This window comes from Salvia hispanica, chromosome 5 (assembly GCF_023119035.1).
Source record: "Salvia hispanica cultivar TCC Black 2014 chromosome 5, UniMelb_Shisp_WGS_1.0, whole genome shotgun sequence".
Taxonomy (NCBI): Eukaryota; Viridiplantae; Streptophyta; class Magnoliopsida; order Lamiales; family Lamiaceae; genus Salvia; species Salvia hispanica.
The window spans coordinates 3,376,402-3,392,999 of NC_062969.1; the positions used below are offsets into that span (position 1 = coordinate 3,376,402).

The window sequence follows — 16,598 nt, forward strand, 5'->3', positions numbered from 1 at the left end:
CGGGCTATATTTTAGCAATCAATGAACCCATATTAGAATGACACATATCAAATCATAAAGATATATATATTCATTAAGGTATGTAACCACAAAATCATGCTAAGACAAAGTCTACTAAATAAAGAAGAGTAGTAATATAAGGCGCATTGACTATTGACAAAGTGAGGGTAGAATGAAAGTTCCAAAATGATACTACTAGAAGACATATACCTTGCTGTCGAACATGCTCAGAATTAATTGTTGCGGAAGCCGAAACCGAAACCTAAAGCTCTATATTTACGGCTATAATAGTCGTGTACGTAATTTTCAAAGCAAAAGGCAAAAGGAGCAAAAGGATCGCCGCCATCGCAATTAGGCCATGGTACATCACTAACAGAATCATTAGGGAGTTTAAGGTGTTTAATTTTCTGACATCTTTTCCCCAAATCCCCTTCAAGATCAAGATCAAAACATCGCCGGATATCAAGTGATTCAAGACGCGGACAGCCGTTAAGGATGGCTTCGAGTCCTATATTTCCCATATAATGTGCAAATACTTGAAGATGCCGCAAATTAGGCATGCTTTTGCTGATTGCACGAGCATACAGATTCCGACAATGTCCTTCAATATAAGGATCATATTTGTATGTCCGAAGCTTGCACTTATATCCATTGCACGAGAATGATTTCAACATTGGACATGATTTGCCAATTATTTCAATATCATAAGCACCAACCCCTGATCTAAGAGTAAGGTGCAATTCTTCCAAATGTGGTAGTTTTGCCACCATTTTACGCGCACAATATCCTGATAGGAAAAAGCAAGTTCCAAGTTTAAGGCGTATGAGATTTGGTGATCTGTCAAACAACAATAGATTAGACCAGTTTGAACAATGAGCAAGACTTCTTAATCCAATAACTAACAAAATTGCCTTACCGATGGATGATGTAGTCCAAGAGTGCATCGTCACCGAAGTACTGAATGGTGAGGTCGACCAATTGTCCCTGGCTACGATCTACTGCACGGTGGCACATGACATTGTACTTGTCATTGAAAATCCCCTGTCTAGGGTTGGAGAAATCGATGACTCGACTTGTTGGAATAATTGAATGAACAATTACTTAAAACTCTCTATGATGATTAACCGAGAACGATGGAAAAGGAGCATAAACTATAAAGCGGAAGCGTACCTTAATCCATAACGAATTGAACGGCGGAATTGCTTTGCAACGGCTATGGATCTTCCAAACGATCAGAGACATTCTTTGCAATAGTCTGCCGAGAGAATACAGAGATATCGAATGTTCTTCTGACGTCTGGGGACCATAACCCTAGCTTATATTTATATTAAATATAAACCCTTTTATTTTCTATTCGGTCCCTCGTCAAATAGAAAATCACTTTATGGTATCAACACTTATTTCCATAACAATTAAATACACTCTAGCCCAAACTTTAATCTTTATTGGATCACTTTAATTGGACAACTGAAATATAGCCATACACATTAAATTAGTCATGTGGAAGCCCAAATTTCTAACAATCTCCCACTTGGGCAACACATGACACCAAATAAATGTGTACAAACCGAATGAGCGCTCAAAAGTGCTATCACATAGTGTATTTCCGAACAATCTTATCATCAACCATATCGACATAGGACTAAAGGGGCAGTCACCATATTTTTTCATGATTAAACCCAATCAGTAATCACATATGCAAATATAATCAACAACAGATCAATTATGGAGTGTAGCATGGAAATTTCATGCAAGGTGATCATACATGCCTATTTCCAACTGGTCCTCCCAAAGTGAGATCAAACCAAAAATAATGGACAAAACATAATACTTTATTTCTGCAGAGAATAACATGAGTTTTATAACTACATGTTCAAAACACAATATAGAGCAACAACCAAAACTACTCCCACTGAACGGAAGTATCCTTAAACAACATAACACCCATTTGGGCTACATGCCCATGAAAGACCTTGGGTGATAGTCCCTTAATGATTGGATTTGTAATCATCAAATCCATTCCCTTATGCTCTATATGTATTTGTCCATTCCGAACCCTTTATTTAACAACCAGGAAGCTCCTGTTGTTTTAGAATATAAGACTACAGGGTTATTGTCACAACAAACTTAAGTGGTCTTTCAATACCTTACAATATGCAGCCTAGTGACAAAATTTCACAGTCATATTCATTAACTAGATGCCCCAAAACAAGTTACGAATTCTGTTGTCATAGCAGAAGTAGCTACAAGTGTTTGCTCAACACTTCTCCACGAAATGGCTCTACAGCCAACAGACACACGTAACCTAAAATGGATCCTTTACTGTATTGGCATCTAACAAAATCAGAATCAAAATGCCTAAAGATCTCTCCAAATGATCTGATTTTCTGTATGCGAGCATGTAATGCTTAGAGCATCCGCAATGGTCGGCTAGCGACCGGCTAGCCGATTCGTCGCGCTAGCCGGTCGGGTAGCCGAACCATTGCAATCGGCAAACGCGATTTCGGCGAGCGGATCGGCGTGGGCTGGCCGATCGCTCGTCGCTGGCCGAAGCGCTAGCCGATCGGCTAGCCGCCATTGTGGAGGCTCGATCGGCCAGCGATAGGCCAGCGCCGATTTTCGAATTTTTTTTTAAATCATATATAAACGCGATTTTCGTTTCATTTTCATTTGCACCGCTTGTTTTAACGAGTTTTCTCTCTCTCTAACTTTCTGTTCAAGAGCATCATCGAGTGATGGATCACAACAACGAGTCCCGGTCCGGCGACGAGCGGCTCTCAGACTCCCACAGTACCCGTGGGATCCGGATGGGGGCAGATGGGCCCGGGATTTAACATCCCTTGGAATCAGATGATGGGAATGATGGCTGGTGCGCCGGGGGGGCGATGGGGGGAACAGGGGGGTATGCCGGGGGGTATGCCGTGGGGGATGCCGGGCGACGGCAAGGGCAGGGGAGCGGCGGGCGATCGCCGCCCGGGTGGGGGGGTATGCCCCGGATGCAGAGTGCAGATGATGCTTTGCAGCAGATGATGGGGATGATGTGGCAGGGGGGGATGCCGCACGGTATGCATCCCGGGATACCGGGGGTGCAGGGGTCACCGGGAGGGGACGCGGTATATCGGCCCTCGCTTGATTTTTTGACGGCTTCGTCTCACACGTCGACCCCGGTGGAGACGCAGTTCTCTGGCGATGACCTTCTGTCATTGTATGATATGTGGATCGATCTCGGGGACGATGATACTCCCGTTCCAGCGACGCCGGGCCGCGCCGAAGAAGAAGACGAGGGGGAATGGGAAGGGCAAGGCGGTCGGCGAGTCATCGCAGCCCGCTGCCACTGGCCGGAGGAAGTGGACGGAGGATGAGTACGCCGCGGTGGCCAAGGGGTGGTTGGAGGTGTGCGACGATCCACCGGTTGCGAACAACCCGGCTGGTCGTCAACATGTGGGCGAAGATCGGGCCGCCTATAAGAGCCACCGCCCGCACGGGAAGGACTACAGCAACGAGGAGGTCCGGAAAGGGTGGGAGCGCACCAGGGCCGCGGTGGGCCGTTTTGCGAATTTGTACGCCAACGCCCTCCGTCGGCTCAGAAGTGGGCAGACCGAGGACGACGCCCGGAGGATCGCCGCGAGTCAGTTCCCCTTGGAGGGGAAGTATAAGGAGTTCACCTTCCGGGAGTGCTTCTTGTTGTTGAAGGACTCCGAGAAGTTCCGGGCTGGGTGCGACGCCGGGTGGCCGAAGAAGCGGCGACTTAACTATAGCGGCGACTACAGCGGCAGCAGCGGCGGATCCCACGACCTCCCCCCGGATGCCGAGGAGTTTCCATCCCCTCCTTTATTTACTGGTCGCCCCCGCCCGGTTGGACACAAGCGGGCGCAGCGGGCTGCGAGGGGCGGATCCCCCTATCGCCCCGCGAGGTCCAGTCCTCCGCCCTCCCAGCCGTCCCACTCGAGTACACTCTCCATTCGCGTAACCAAACGCGGGCTCAGATGTTACAGGTCTTCCGAGAGTGGAAGAACGCCACCGACCCCACGGAGAAGAGGTTTCTTTACGAGATGCTCGAGAGCATGCGTGCTGATTTAGAGATCGCGAGGTCACGGCTAGGGGTTTCCGACGTGGGCTCAGATACCACGGGTGGCGGCAGCAGCGGCAGCGGCGGCGGCGGGCAGGCGGCGGCGGCGACGACGAGGACGACGGCGACGGCGATGAGGAGTAGAGAGTGGCGGGGCTCGTTTGTTGAAGCCCTTTTTTTTTAAAAAAATCATGTACCTTTTTTTTTTAAAATCTTAGTACTTTTTTTTTTTAATGGAATGGATTATTTTTCCCGTATATGTGTCGTAAATTTAATTCCGTATATCGCAATTTTAATTCCGTAAATGTAGTATATTTTGAATTATTTTTATTGCGGCTGGCCTATGGCTGGCCTAAATCTGATGTGGCAGGTGGTTTTTTTAGTGTTGCTGACGCGGCAGGGGAGAGAATGGCTGGCCTAAGCACCATTGCGGATGCTCTAAATATCTCATAACCCGTTTTGCTGCTTCCTAATGATCCATATCGGGTTATTGAGATATCTGCCCAACATATAAACAATTAAAATCAAATTGGGTCTAATACACACTTGAGCACACATTAGGCTCCCAATCACCGAAGCATATGGAACCTTCTGCATTTTCTAAATCTCAAGATTTATGTTAGGGCACTGAATGAGACTAGGTTTGTCTCCTTTAGACATAGGGGTATTTCTCTACTTGCCACGAGGCGGGATCCTTGAAAACCTTCCACCATGTAGTACACACTTTCTGTGCACTTGTGAGCATCTCCGCCCCCAGCCTCTGCAGAATATTGACAGTTACATCCCCAGGCAGTTCGGTCCACGGTGGCAGAGGATACGAGGATGAAGCAAGTAAAGGCTGCGGTGGTGACCAAATTTCACTAGTTTTGATCTTCATCCATTGGAGCCACTGTGCAGCTTCGCCTTCCATGCATAGATCCATTAAGCGCTCTCGCTCATCGTGAGGGGTGGCGTAGAAGTCGAAGTATTCGTGGATATTGGTGTAGAGGCAGCCAGTAGCAGGGTCGTTGCCGTCGAATTTGGGGAGTGGGGGGCCTGGGAGAGAACCGAATTGGGGAGGGTTGATGGTGACGAAGGGAGAAGGTGTATTGCGGACATGAGGGTTGTTTTTGAGAGGAGTGGCGTGAAATAACGAGAATAGCTCATCAAATGGTGGGGTGAATGGAGAAGGAAATGGTGGAAGACTAGGCTTGGTGCAATAAGATTTGGAATGTGTTGTTGTGGACATGGCAATGGAGTAATACTAACACCAGTGATAGTATAAATTAAAGGAGAAAGCATATTTATTGTGGAGAGCAAATCATATGTGTTAGAGAAAATAGGAGGAACAGGCGCGATTTTAGGAACAACTAGCAAATTCTGTTTTCTTATATTGTTAATGGCATTTTATATTACGTATTTGTAGAAGATCAATAATGACAATATCAATTGTTGGGGAGTGATCAATTGCTAACTCATCATTTAATTGCTTATTACAACTAATTTAAGGTCATACGATTTTAAAAAACGTATGGTCTACAATTTGCCACGTGTAATTTTCGTTTTTATTAATTAAATCGAAAAAGATAAAAAAAAAATCCAAATTAGGGTTTTAGATGAAAATGTCAATATAATGTTCTGAAAATATAAACACAATACTTTGAGAATGTCAACACAATGCTTTAAGAATGTTAACTCATTGCTTATATTGACATTCTACATGTATTATATTGACATATTTTATATAGTATGTTGACATTTCTTGCATACGAAAAAATTAAAAAATTTGAATTTTTTTTCAAATTTTGACGTCGGAACATATGCATGTATGATATCGTTGGAATCCTTATGAAATTATCTTTAATTTGATATATGTTATATGAATTTAAAGTATTGGGATTTCTTTTAAAAGTTAGTTATAACTAAACATGTAGTTAATTGACATTAATACCCCTATTGAGATTTTTTGGAATTAATCTTATGGACCTATGGCCTTATTGACGTTTTTCGTTGATCGTATTGACATTTAGGGATTAATTATCTAAGCCCTTAATTTGAATATCTAATGGATATTATTTAGTTGTAGTTAGTAATTAAGTTATGAGTTAGCAATATAACACTCCCCATCAATTGTTTATGTAGTCTTATTAAATCCCAAAATTTAAAACCATACATTATAACTCTGAAAATAATAAAGAAATAAATCAAAGGTAGAGCGCCTATATAAACTGTAAAAAACACAGAGTCATCATTTTTCATTTTTTCACATACTATTTGATATTGTAGAATAACAATTCTCCAACATAAAGTGAAAAGGAAAATACTATGCCACTTTATATCGAATACTATGCCACTATTAAGACGATGACACAATGTATACACAGACTCTTCAGTTCTTGCACTAATTCAGAAGCATACATAAACAATAAACAAAGTCCCATAATTTATTTGTAGTAGTCCAATTTGCAAGAAAAGAAGGCCCTAAACAACCGTCCATACCGAAATGGGGCTTCTCACTTGATGAATCCCATCACTCCACGTATACCAACCAAATGCATACACATTCTCACTACTTTCAGCTTCAACTCTGATGCTGAACTTTTGCTTTTCCCCAACCGCACTGAAACGCAATGTTTCCGGTGAGATTCGGACAAGATAACCTGGCGGCGGATCAACCGTGACCGAATACGACGAGTTTGCAGCGCCAACGTTTGTAACAGTTCTGCCGACAGTAACAGAGCCTTGCAGATTGGCAATTGCTAATGATGGGTAGTTCAAGCTGCTTGCCGAAGGCGAATTTAGCGGGCAGTTGAATGATTGATCCAGTCGATTACCGCTGCTGCGGCAGAGAAAGACTAGATAATCATCGTAAGTAGCATCGTAAACTAGTCCCGGATCAACAGCCTTGGAGGGCTGGATATGCCCTGCCCCGAATTCGAATGGTGTTGCTGGTTCTCCCAATGCGTCTGTAATGGGTTTGCCTAAGTTGTTTGTTTGCTTTGCTGCAACAAATGGAATTTATCAAAAGGAAGTTTGTTAGCAACAATAATTACTAATACAAGGTTATACATAAATGTACCAGTTGTCATTATTGCAGTTCTTATGGCAGAGCTGCTCCAATCTGGATGTACGGCCTTGAGAAGTGCACTGACTGCAGCAACATGGGGACAGGACATGGATGTTCCGGAATCAATCTGGAACTTAACCACTCTGTTGTCGTCCGCCACCTTTAGAGGAGACGATGCCTCGCTCCACGCTGCTAATATATTCAGTCCGGGAGCAGTGATGTCCGGCTGCGAATGTAACAAACAACAATTACTATGTTGCATGCTACCATTTTTCAGTGAAATTGTGCGTGATATATCATAAACTATACATGCATGTCATCATCGCGGTCGTCTGTTCAAAAACAAAACAACGTTTTATTGAAAAACATCAACAATAGTACTATTACACATAGATAATCGAATTTTCCAATCTCAAACAAATCTAAATTTAATGATTTTTTCGGTAGATTTTAAATATGCAGGACATACTAAAATTTGAACAAAATAGAAAAAAGTGGGTAATGTTAAAAAATATGGAAAGATATTGTAAAGAGACCTTAAGAATGTTGGGTTGGACAAGGTTGGGGCCTCGAGAGGTGAAAGCGGCCATGAATGGAGCTGGTTTAGTGCCTAACAAAGTCGTGGTAGGTACGAGAGTTGCAGTTGGCGCTGCATCAGTCACGCTGTAATTGACGATGCTAAGCTTCTCAATCTGATCGGACAACACAACGGTTGCCGGAATGAGATAAGGCCTGCCCACTACTCCTATTCCGTCATCGGTGTTGCCAAGCACAGCTGCAACACCGCCGGCTCTTTGCACTTCCAATGCCTGCCGAGTATCTCCCAACCAGCAGAATACCGCTTTTCCTCTCACCAACGCTGGTGAAAGCGTGCCGTTACGGCATAGACTGATGTCAAAAAGAAGATTAGATAATAAGCTAAGATGATTTCATTATGTGAAGGAGATGAAATTAAGACTTCAAACCCTGTCGTTAGACGAGTGGTAGTTCCTGCGATTTCCGCTTCTCCTGCGTAAACAAGAGGATAGGTTGCTCTCTGTATTGGCGTGATTGATTGTCCCTATTTTCACCAACCAAACTAAAAGTGAGGCTTATAGTATATAGGTATAGATTTTAATGCACAATTAATAATGTAATAGAGATAGAAAGAAAAAGAGTGATTAGTAAAGTCTCACTTTATTATAGAGAAAAAAGTTTCCTAATGTTGCTATTTTTAATGGAAGTATAACTAGTATTTAGCGATTAATATATCATACTATACACTACAAAAAAGTTGCCAATTAGTGACGGATAATCAGTGAAATTTCTTCACTAAACATATTAGTGACAGATTAAGTTTGGGCAGATCCGTCAATAATAAACTTGTCGGTAAAAAGTTTTAGTGACGATTTTTCCGTCACTAAATTTACTATGATGGAATCTGTAGGCGACTACTTGGCATTGGCAATGGAATAATCTATCACTAATTAGTTACTGACACTTTTTAGTCACTAATTTTGTCACCAGTTGTAGAGCTATTGGATGTCGTCACTAATTCCGTCAGTATTTTGTGTTTTTTTTTTGTAGTGTATGAATATACATTTAAATGAAATAATACAAACCTCTACAGTCAATCCATTTCCGAGGAGGAGTGGCGACGAGAAGACGCGATCGATGCTACTGGCGCCGACAGTTATGATCCACGGGGCGACATTGGTTACCGCAGTTAGATCGGGACCTGAATTTCCCGCACTGCAAGCGACCACAACATTCCGCCTCACTGCATGCAGTGCTCCAATGGCTATACTGTCTTCGGTGTAGGGACTACTTGTATTCCCCCCAATAGAAACACTGATCACTCCAACACCGTCGGCGATGGCGTCATCAAAAGCTGCAAGCATGTCGTCGTCCAAACACGCACTCTCTTCTCCCGGACCTGGGACCCGCCAGCACACTTTGTAGATGGCCAGACGGGCTAGTGGGGCCCCTCCGCTAGCTGTGCCGTTGCCAATACCACCTACTGCGGCCGCATTGGGAACCCTCCGACCGCCGATGGTTGACGCGGTGTGAGTCCCATGGCCACTAATGTCCCTGGCTGATCGGAAGTCCAGCTCAGGGTCAAGCGGCCCGTAGTAGGCCTCGTACCCCTTCAAGTAATATCGGGCCCCTACTAATTTCCTATGAAAAATGGTGGATTTTTCAATCCAGAAAACGAACCCTAAATTTAATAGGGAAATTAAACGAGGTATAATAATTACTCAATCCGTCCCACTCAAGATGACCACATTCTTGAGTGGCACAGAATTTTAGGAAGTATTGTTATGTGGAATAAAGTAGAGAAGAAAAAAATAGTTGAATATTTTAATGAAGAAAAATGAGAGATGATGTTATTTTCAAAATTAGAAAGTGGTCATTTTGATTGGGACAAACAAAAAAGAAAAGATGACCATCTTGAATGGGACGAAGGGAGTACCTATTACAGTGAGAAGAATTAAAGGCCACACCAGTTTGGCAAGTCCCATTCCAAGAAGTTGGAATAGGTTCCATTCCCTCGTCGTTGAAACTCTCAGACTCCGGCCATACGCCTGAAAAGATACTCCATATGGTTCAGATTTTCAATAGCAACAATTCAACAATGGAAGACATTAAAGAGAGAAATACATATTTACCACTATCGAGTACTCCAACGATGACGTTCTTGCCATAGCTAGCTTTACTCAATATGTCTTCTCCATTGGCCTTTGAAGCATCCCAGTTTGCTTCGAGTAAGCTAATGAAATCCCATGATCTGGTTGTGTGAAGCCTTGATTTTGTGGGATTGCTATGAAACACTGAAACCACACCATCCATCTCTGATATTGTTTGGGCTTCCTGAGGGGTGAGCAACGCGGAGAAGCCATTGATGACATTCTTGTAGCTGTAAATAATGCATGATTCAGCCTCCTTTTTGGAGCCTTTCACAGAATGCAAATACGAGTGATGAATTTCTTCGATTTCGTGCAAGGTTTTCTCCCCGCTGTGTGGTCCAAGGTATACTATGTAAACCTGGATTAATATTCAAACCAATTATCAAGCTATGAAAAAAGTACTAGTTAATTATCAAGCCTAAAAAACTTAGTGATAATAATCAAGATTAAATTAACCTGTCGTTGAGGAAATGAAGCTACGGCATTGAGAATAAGTAGAACTGCAGCAAGAAATATCAACCGATTATACATTTCTTTTCCTAGAATTTTAACTGCTATTACCTGCTCAATTTAAGCAGATTTATAGAGTTCTACCCATGACAGTGATATTATTGCACCTTATACTATGTTTCTGAATTCTGACTAATTCCTTTGACATTAGAGATAATGTATTAAACAAAACATGATGATGTTTGATGGAGCTAATTAAGTTAAGATTCATGGAAAATTTTATGTGACCTATATGTGTTAGAAGATGAATCGCCAGTATTTGGATACTTGATCAAAGTCTTCTTGTACTCCTCCATCCTATGTTACTCTCCCCCGTCCCATGTTACTCACACTTCCATTTTATGTTCTAAATTTGGAATTGATAATTTTAGTGTAATTAAATTAGATTTTAAATGTAATAAGAGATCACTTAATAAGGAAACACTTAGATATCACTAAATAAGGAAACACTTAATTAACTCTAATATCCTAATTCTTATTTAAAATAGAAATAGCGTAAGTAGTTTGAGATTAGCCAAAATCGAAAAGTGCTAGTAACATGAGGCAAATAGCGTCTCACTAAATATGCAACATTTGAAAACCAGTACAAGATTTTATGTAGTGTTATTTTGTGAATTAACGAAAAGAGAGTAAAGTAAGAGAGATGAAGTTGTTTCTATTTTATGAAAGTTTCATTTTTAATGGGTCACTTTATACAAGAAAACGTTTATTTTTAATAAGATAAAGAAAATATTATTTTAAAACTAAAATGCCGTTTCCATGCCTGTGTCTTATGACGACTTGCTCCGCTAAGTCCACATGATATTGTGAAATATACATAGAGCTTTGACTTTAATAATTTTATTCAACAATTATTTATTTATCTTACTAGATAGCAGTAGTATTATTTTTCTATTTGATCAGCATATATGACTAATTTGATTCTAATAATTAATGGATAATCGGATTCTTTTAAATTCCACTAGTCATATAAATTAGTAATTCCAAAATTACAGTCTATCACCAACTTATTTTTAAAAATATTTCTTTCATTTTTATTGGTAGGCGGCTTGGCATCGAGCCGCTACCAAACCTAATTAGGCGTTGGTAAGATGTTGTATTTGGGTTCACATTGGTCATCCACTTAGAATAAAAAGAATTATTTTCCAGAACGCAGGAATTTATTAACTAGTGAGTGGAAAATGCTATTGTATTTCGTATTACCATTGGGCAAATGCTTGTGTACATTTTATGTGCTAAATATTCATTAGTCCAGTCAGAGTTAATCAATTTTAAATAAAAATTTATACTTCGTCCGTCCCATAGAAATAAACTATATTTCCTTTTTAATCCGTTCTATAGAAATAATCCATACCCATTTATGAAAACATTTTCACCCTCTTTTTCTTTTATCATTTATGGATCCCACAATCTACAATACAAATTCTGTTTTCTTATATTGTTAATGGCATTTTATATTGTTCTACTACGTATTTGTAGAAGATCAATAATGATAATATTAAGTGTTTATGTCTAAGGTCTTATTAAATCCCTAAATTTAAAACCATACATTATAAATCTGAAAATAATAATAAAGAAATAAATCAAAGGTAGAACGCCTATATTAACTGTAAAAAAAACACAGTCATCATTTTTCATTTTTTCATATACTATTTGATATTGTAGAATAACAATTCTCCGACATAAATTGAAAAAGACAACTTCTAGCAAGGAAAATACTATGCCACTTTATATCGAATAACATAGCCACTATTAAGACGAGCACACATGATACAAATTATGCACAGACTCTTCAATTCTTGCACTAATTAAGATGCATACATACCTAATTTATTTATAGTAGTCCAATTTGCAAGAAAAGAAGGCCCTAAACAATCGTCCATACCGAAATCGGGCTTCTCACTTGATGAATCCTATCACTCCACCAAGTATACCAACCAAATGCATACACATTCTCACTACTTTCAGCTTCAACTCTGATGTTGAACCTTTGATTAATATTTTGCTTTTCAATAAATAAATAAATACCATAAAAATTAATAACTATATTAAAAAAATCACAGATACAACTATAAAAATGATAAACATATTATACACAAAATTATTCTAATGCATAAATCATAATATTACTATGTTGTAAATATATAAAGAAAAGATAGACAATATATGAATCTAATTTGAACTAAACTCCAATTCTAACATCTTAACCTCAAATCAAATTAGTCAGCCAATTTACCTGAATAAAATAAAAAAAGTTAAATGTACATTATTATAAATAGACTTATTATTTTTTGTAAATTACTGTAAATATAATGGTAAATAAATAATGAAAAGTCCAGTTAGACACGAAATTATAAGATATTCGATAAAGAAAATATCAATTACTAGTAAATTATTATCTATCATTGATGTGGCTATTAACTAACAAACATTTGAGACCTACTAAATTGAAATTTTGGTACATTGTATATACTTTCAGAATGATTAATAGAGTACTAAATATAAAGCTATATTATCAATCTAGAATTTTGCACTCCCTAAATGAAAATTGAACGCATTACATTTTAGTAGCTGCACTATTATTATAAAGAAAATATTTTGACAAGTATATTTTTTTAAATTGATTGTCTTTTTAATTGAATGCATATATAGACACAGTAATTAGAGCATCCACAACAGGAAGGACTAGCCGGCGGATTAGAATTAGGACTAGCCAAAAACACCTTCTGTCACGTCATTAGGACTAGCGACTGCACTGCCACATCATTAGGACATTCCACTGTACAATAGTGGACTAGCACTAGGACATCCCAACAAACAAAATCACAAATTCACAAATACAGAATTAAAATTTCGACATGAATACAATATAAAATGCAATCATTTTATATAAATTTAAAAAAACATACATAATCAAAATAATAAAAAAAATTTAAAAAGTATAATTAAACAAAAAAAACAACGATTTCCACAAATTACATTATAAATATCAACGTGCGCTCCACCGCGCCCATAACTCTTCCATTAAATCCTTCTGGAGTCGAATATGGGCTTCTTGTTGGCACATGTCGACAAATGCACGAACCCGATTGGTGTCCTCGTAAGATATCTCCATTCGTACATTTGCGGTGGCCACGTCGTGGCTTGGACCGGCAGCATCAACATCTTCGTAGATCCAATCAGTCAGTTCTTCACCTTCTTGTTCGACGATCATGTTGTGCATGATAATACACACGTACATGACATCAGTAATGCAGTCGTCATACCACAACTGTGTTGGACCCTTCACCGCCGCCCATCGAGCCTAGAGCACACCAAATGTCCGCATGTTTATTCTAATGTTTAATTGCTGTTTTAACAAGAAACTGGTTGGGACCTGATATTATGTGAATTCCTACGAAGCCACCTACGGGCCGCTTAATCACAAGCGGGACTTGCGGTCCGCAAGAGACATTAATGGCCATGAGACTCACACAGCATCAACAATGAGCGGGTGAAGGGTTGCAAATGCCGGGGGTTTAGGGGGAATTGGCAACGAAATAGCCCGAGGTGGAGCCCCACTAGTGAGACTGGCTATTTACTTGGTGTGTTGGCAGAATCCCAACGATATCAACGTGTGTTTGGATGCAGACATCCTTGCTACGTTTGATGTCGCTGACGACGTCGATGTCATTAGTGTTTCAATTGGAAGTTTTTCAGCCATATCCTTCGAGAGAGATGGCATCGCTATGGGAGCCTTGCATGCGGTAAAGAAAATTGTTGTAGCTTGCAATGTAGGGAACTCCGGCCCGATTCCATCCACTGTCTCCAACGCCGCCCCGTGGGTAATCACGGTTGATGCAAGTAGCATCGACCGTGTCTTTTTGTCGCCGGTCAAGCTTGGAAAAGGCGTCACAATAGATGTTAATTACATTAATTAGGTTCATTGCGATTATATTGAGTTGTTATGTACTTATTTGTGGGATTCTGAATTTGATTTGTAGGGACAATCAATAACCCCATTTGATGAGGCGAGTAATTACCCCCTGATTTATGCGGGGGATGTGGAGATCCCAGGCTCAACAACAAATAGAAGCATAGGGTTGGGTCTCTATTTAATTAAATTAAATACCCCACCTACTAAAAAGAATAACATAAAATATTGTTTTTAACTAGGTTTTGCTTTAAGGGTACACTTTCACCGGATCTTGTGATAGAAAAAGCCGTATTCTGTAGAAGAGGAGATATATGCAAAACAATAGAAGTGGCCCGAGCTGGTGGCGTGGCAGCTGTGCTCGGAAACTCTTATAGAGAAATGCAAGTGGTATTGGAGCCGTATCTGATTCCAGCAACAGTTATTCTGTTAATTGAAATCCCAACGATTTCTAACTACACAACATCAGTTAGATCAACGACGACAGCATTGACGCCCGTCCAGATTAATTGGCACCAAGCTAGCTCCCTTCATGGCTTCATTCACCTCTAGAGGCCCCAACTGCATCGACCCCAAGGTCTCAACATACTGGCAGCATGGACCGAGGCATCATCAGTCGACAAAAGACTTGTTAGCTACCAATTTGAGTCTAGGACATCTATGTCGTGCCCGCGTGTTTCTGTCGTTGCTGCACTTCTCAAGGCCATACACCCTCACTAGAGCAGCGCCACCATAAGATCTGCTCTCATCACCACCGGTGCGTACATCAAACTTCATATAACTAAGTATAACCAAAACAATAAATTACTCCCAATTTTTCTCCGTGCAGCTGGGATTAATAACAATCAGGCAGCATGATCATTGATCCATCCGGAAATCCAGCGGAACCCATTCCAATTCGATGGGGGGCATTTCAGACCGGCAAAAGCAGCGGATCTCGGGCTTATATACAACGCTTCCTACACAGATTATCTATTCTACCTATGCAGCATCAAGGTTAGAATTGATTCCACCTTCACCTGGCCGGAGCATTCAATGGGCCCAACAAATTTGAATTATCCATCCTTGGCTGTGGTAAGAACAGTGACAAATGTGGGAGCCCCAAAGAGTATATATGCGGTACCCATCAAACCTTCACTTGGGATCTTGGTTAAAATATGGCCTCCCATACTAGTCTTCTATCATGTTGGAGAGGAAAGTAGTTTCACCATCACGGTACAAGTAGTAGCCAGTGGAATCGTGAAGAAGAACAAGTACGGATTTGGATGGTATACGTGGTCCGACGGAATTCATAATGTTCGCAGTACCATGGCCGTTTCAGTGGCCTAGTTTGGCCCCTGTCTTATTTTCGCTCGATGACTTGAAATTCGCATTATGTCGGAATGACTAGAGACTCACACGATAACTTGAAAGTTGCACGATGACTTGAAAGCCGAAAAATGGTGAAGAACAAGTACGGATTTGGATGGTATACGTGGTCCGACGGAATCCATAATGTTCGTAGCACCATGGCCGTTTCAGTGGCCTAGTTAGGCCACTGTCTTATTTTCGCACGATGACTTGAAATTCGCATTATGTCGGAATGACTAGAGACTCACACGTTAACTTAAAAGTTGCACGATGACTTGAAATTCGCACGGTGTGCCGAAAAATGGTGAACTAGTTAGTGATTCAATTTGTATAATGGATTTGGTCATCCAATATCGTTTAAAGGGTGACAAAAGGAAATTTACATGTTTTGGACTTATTTTTAATTTCCTATTTTTTGTTTTATTTCATTTTGAATCCCTAGTGTTTTCTAAAAATTATTAAAAGCGGTTGACTTTGTTTTGAATTCATTTTTTGCTTAATTAGAATATTTTCTTTTTTTATGAAATTACAGTTAATTTACTTACCAGTTTAGTTATTCTTTATACATTTTTGCATTAATAGGTATCTTAATCAAAGTTGATTATCAATGGCTGAACGTTTGAACGTAGACGCATTGATGCTCGTGGTGGCGATCATGGTGGAGGGCGTGGAGAGACTAGGCATTCATTACTATTTTACACAAATAAGTTAGGCGTTAATTAAGCTTAAATTTTTATTTTTAAATGATTAGTATTTTATACTGCCTTCGTCCATAGTGATAGGCCATTTAGGATTGACACGAATTTTAAAGGGTAATTGGTAAAGTAAGAAAAAATGAGAAAAAGTAGTTGAAATAATGCAGTGGGGGTTGGGACCTATATACTAAAAGAGAAAGAGAAAGATTGTCATAAATAAACTATAATATAAATACAACAAAAAAGTACTCAACTTTATTAAATTTTCAAATATCAGTCTATTATTGTTAATATAAAAGTGTTTAACCTAATGTAGTTTAGTTATCTCTATAAGATCTTTATTTAATAT

At 40.0% G+C, this 16,598-nt stretch overlaps 2 protein-coding genes and 1 pseudogene across 2 annotated transcripts; 1 reads left to right on the forward strand and 2 right to left on the reverse strand.

The window, feature by feature from the left end:
• Positions 1-233: 233 nt before the first annotated feature.
• LOC125188279 (putative F-box/LRR-repeat protein 9) lies at positions 234-5,297 on the reverse strand. Its single transcript, XM_048085052.1, has 3 exons — positions 4,750-5,297; positions 917-1,072; positions 234-837 (listed from the first exon to the last, which is right to left on the reverse strand). Exons 1-3 carry the CDS (start codon positions 5,295-5,297, stop codon positions 234-236), a joined length of 1,308 nt encoding a protein of 435 aa, XP_047941009.1.
• A 975-nt stretch (positions 5,298-6,272) lies between these two features.
• Positions 6,273-10,316, reverse strand: LOC125187851 (subtilisin-like protease SBT5.6). Its single transcript, XM_048084500.1, has 8 exons — positions 10,238-10,316; positions 9,764-10,139; positions 9,568-9,679; positions 8,717-9,272; positions 8,081-8,175; positions 7,652-8,003; positions 7,128-7,341; positions 6,273-7,050 (listed from the first exon to the last, which is right to left on the reverse strand). Exons 1-8 carry the CDS (start codon positions 10,310-10,312, stop codon positions 6,530-6,532), a joined length of 2,301 nt encoding a protein of 766 aa, XP_047940457.1. The 5' UTR covers positions 10,313-10,316; the 3' UTR covers positions 6,273-6,529.
• Positions 10,317-13,337: 3,021 nt separating this feature from the next.
• LOC125188280 lies at positions 13,338-15,533 on the forward strand (annotated as a pseudogene).
• The last annotated feature ends 1,065 nt before the right edge of the window (positions 15,534-16,598 follow it).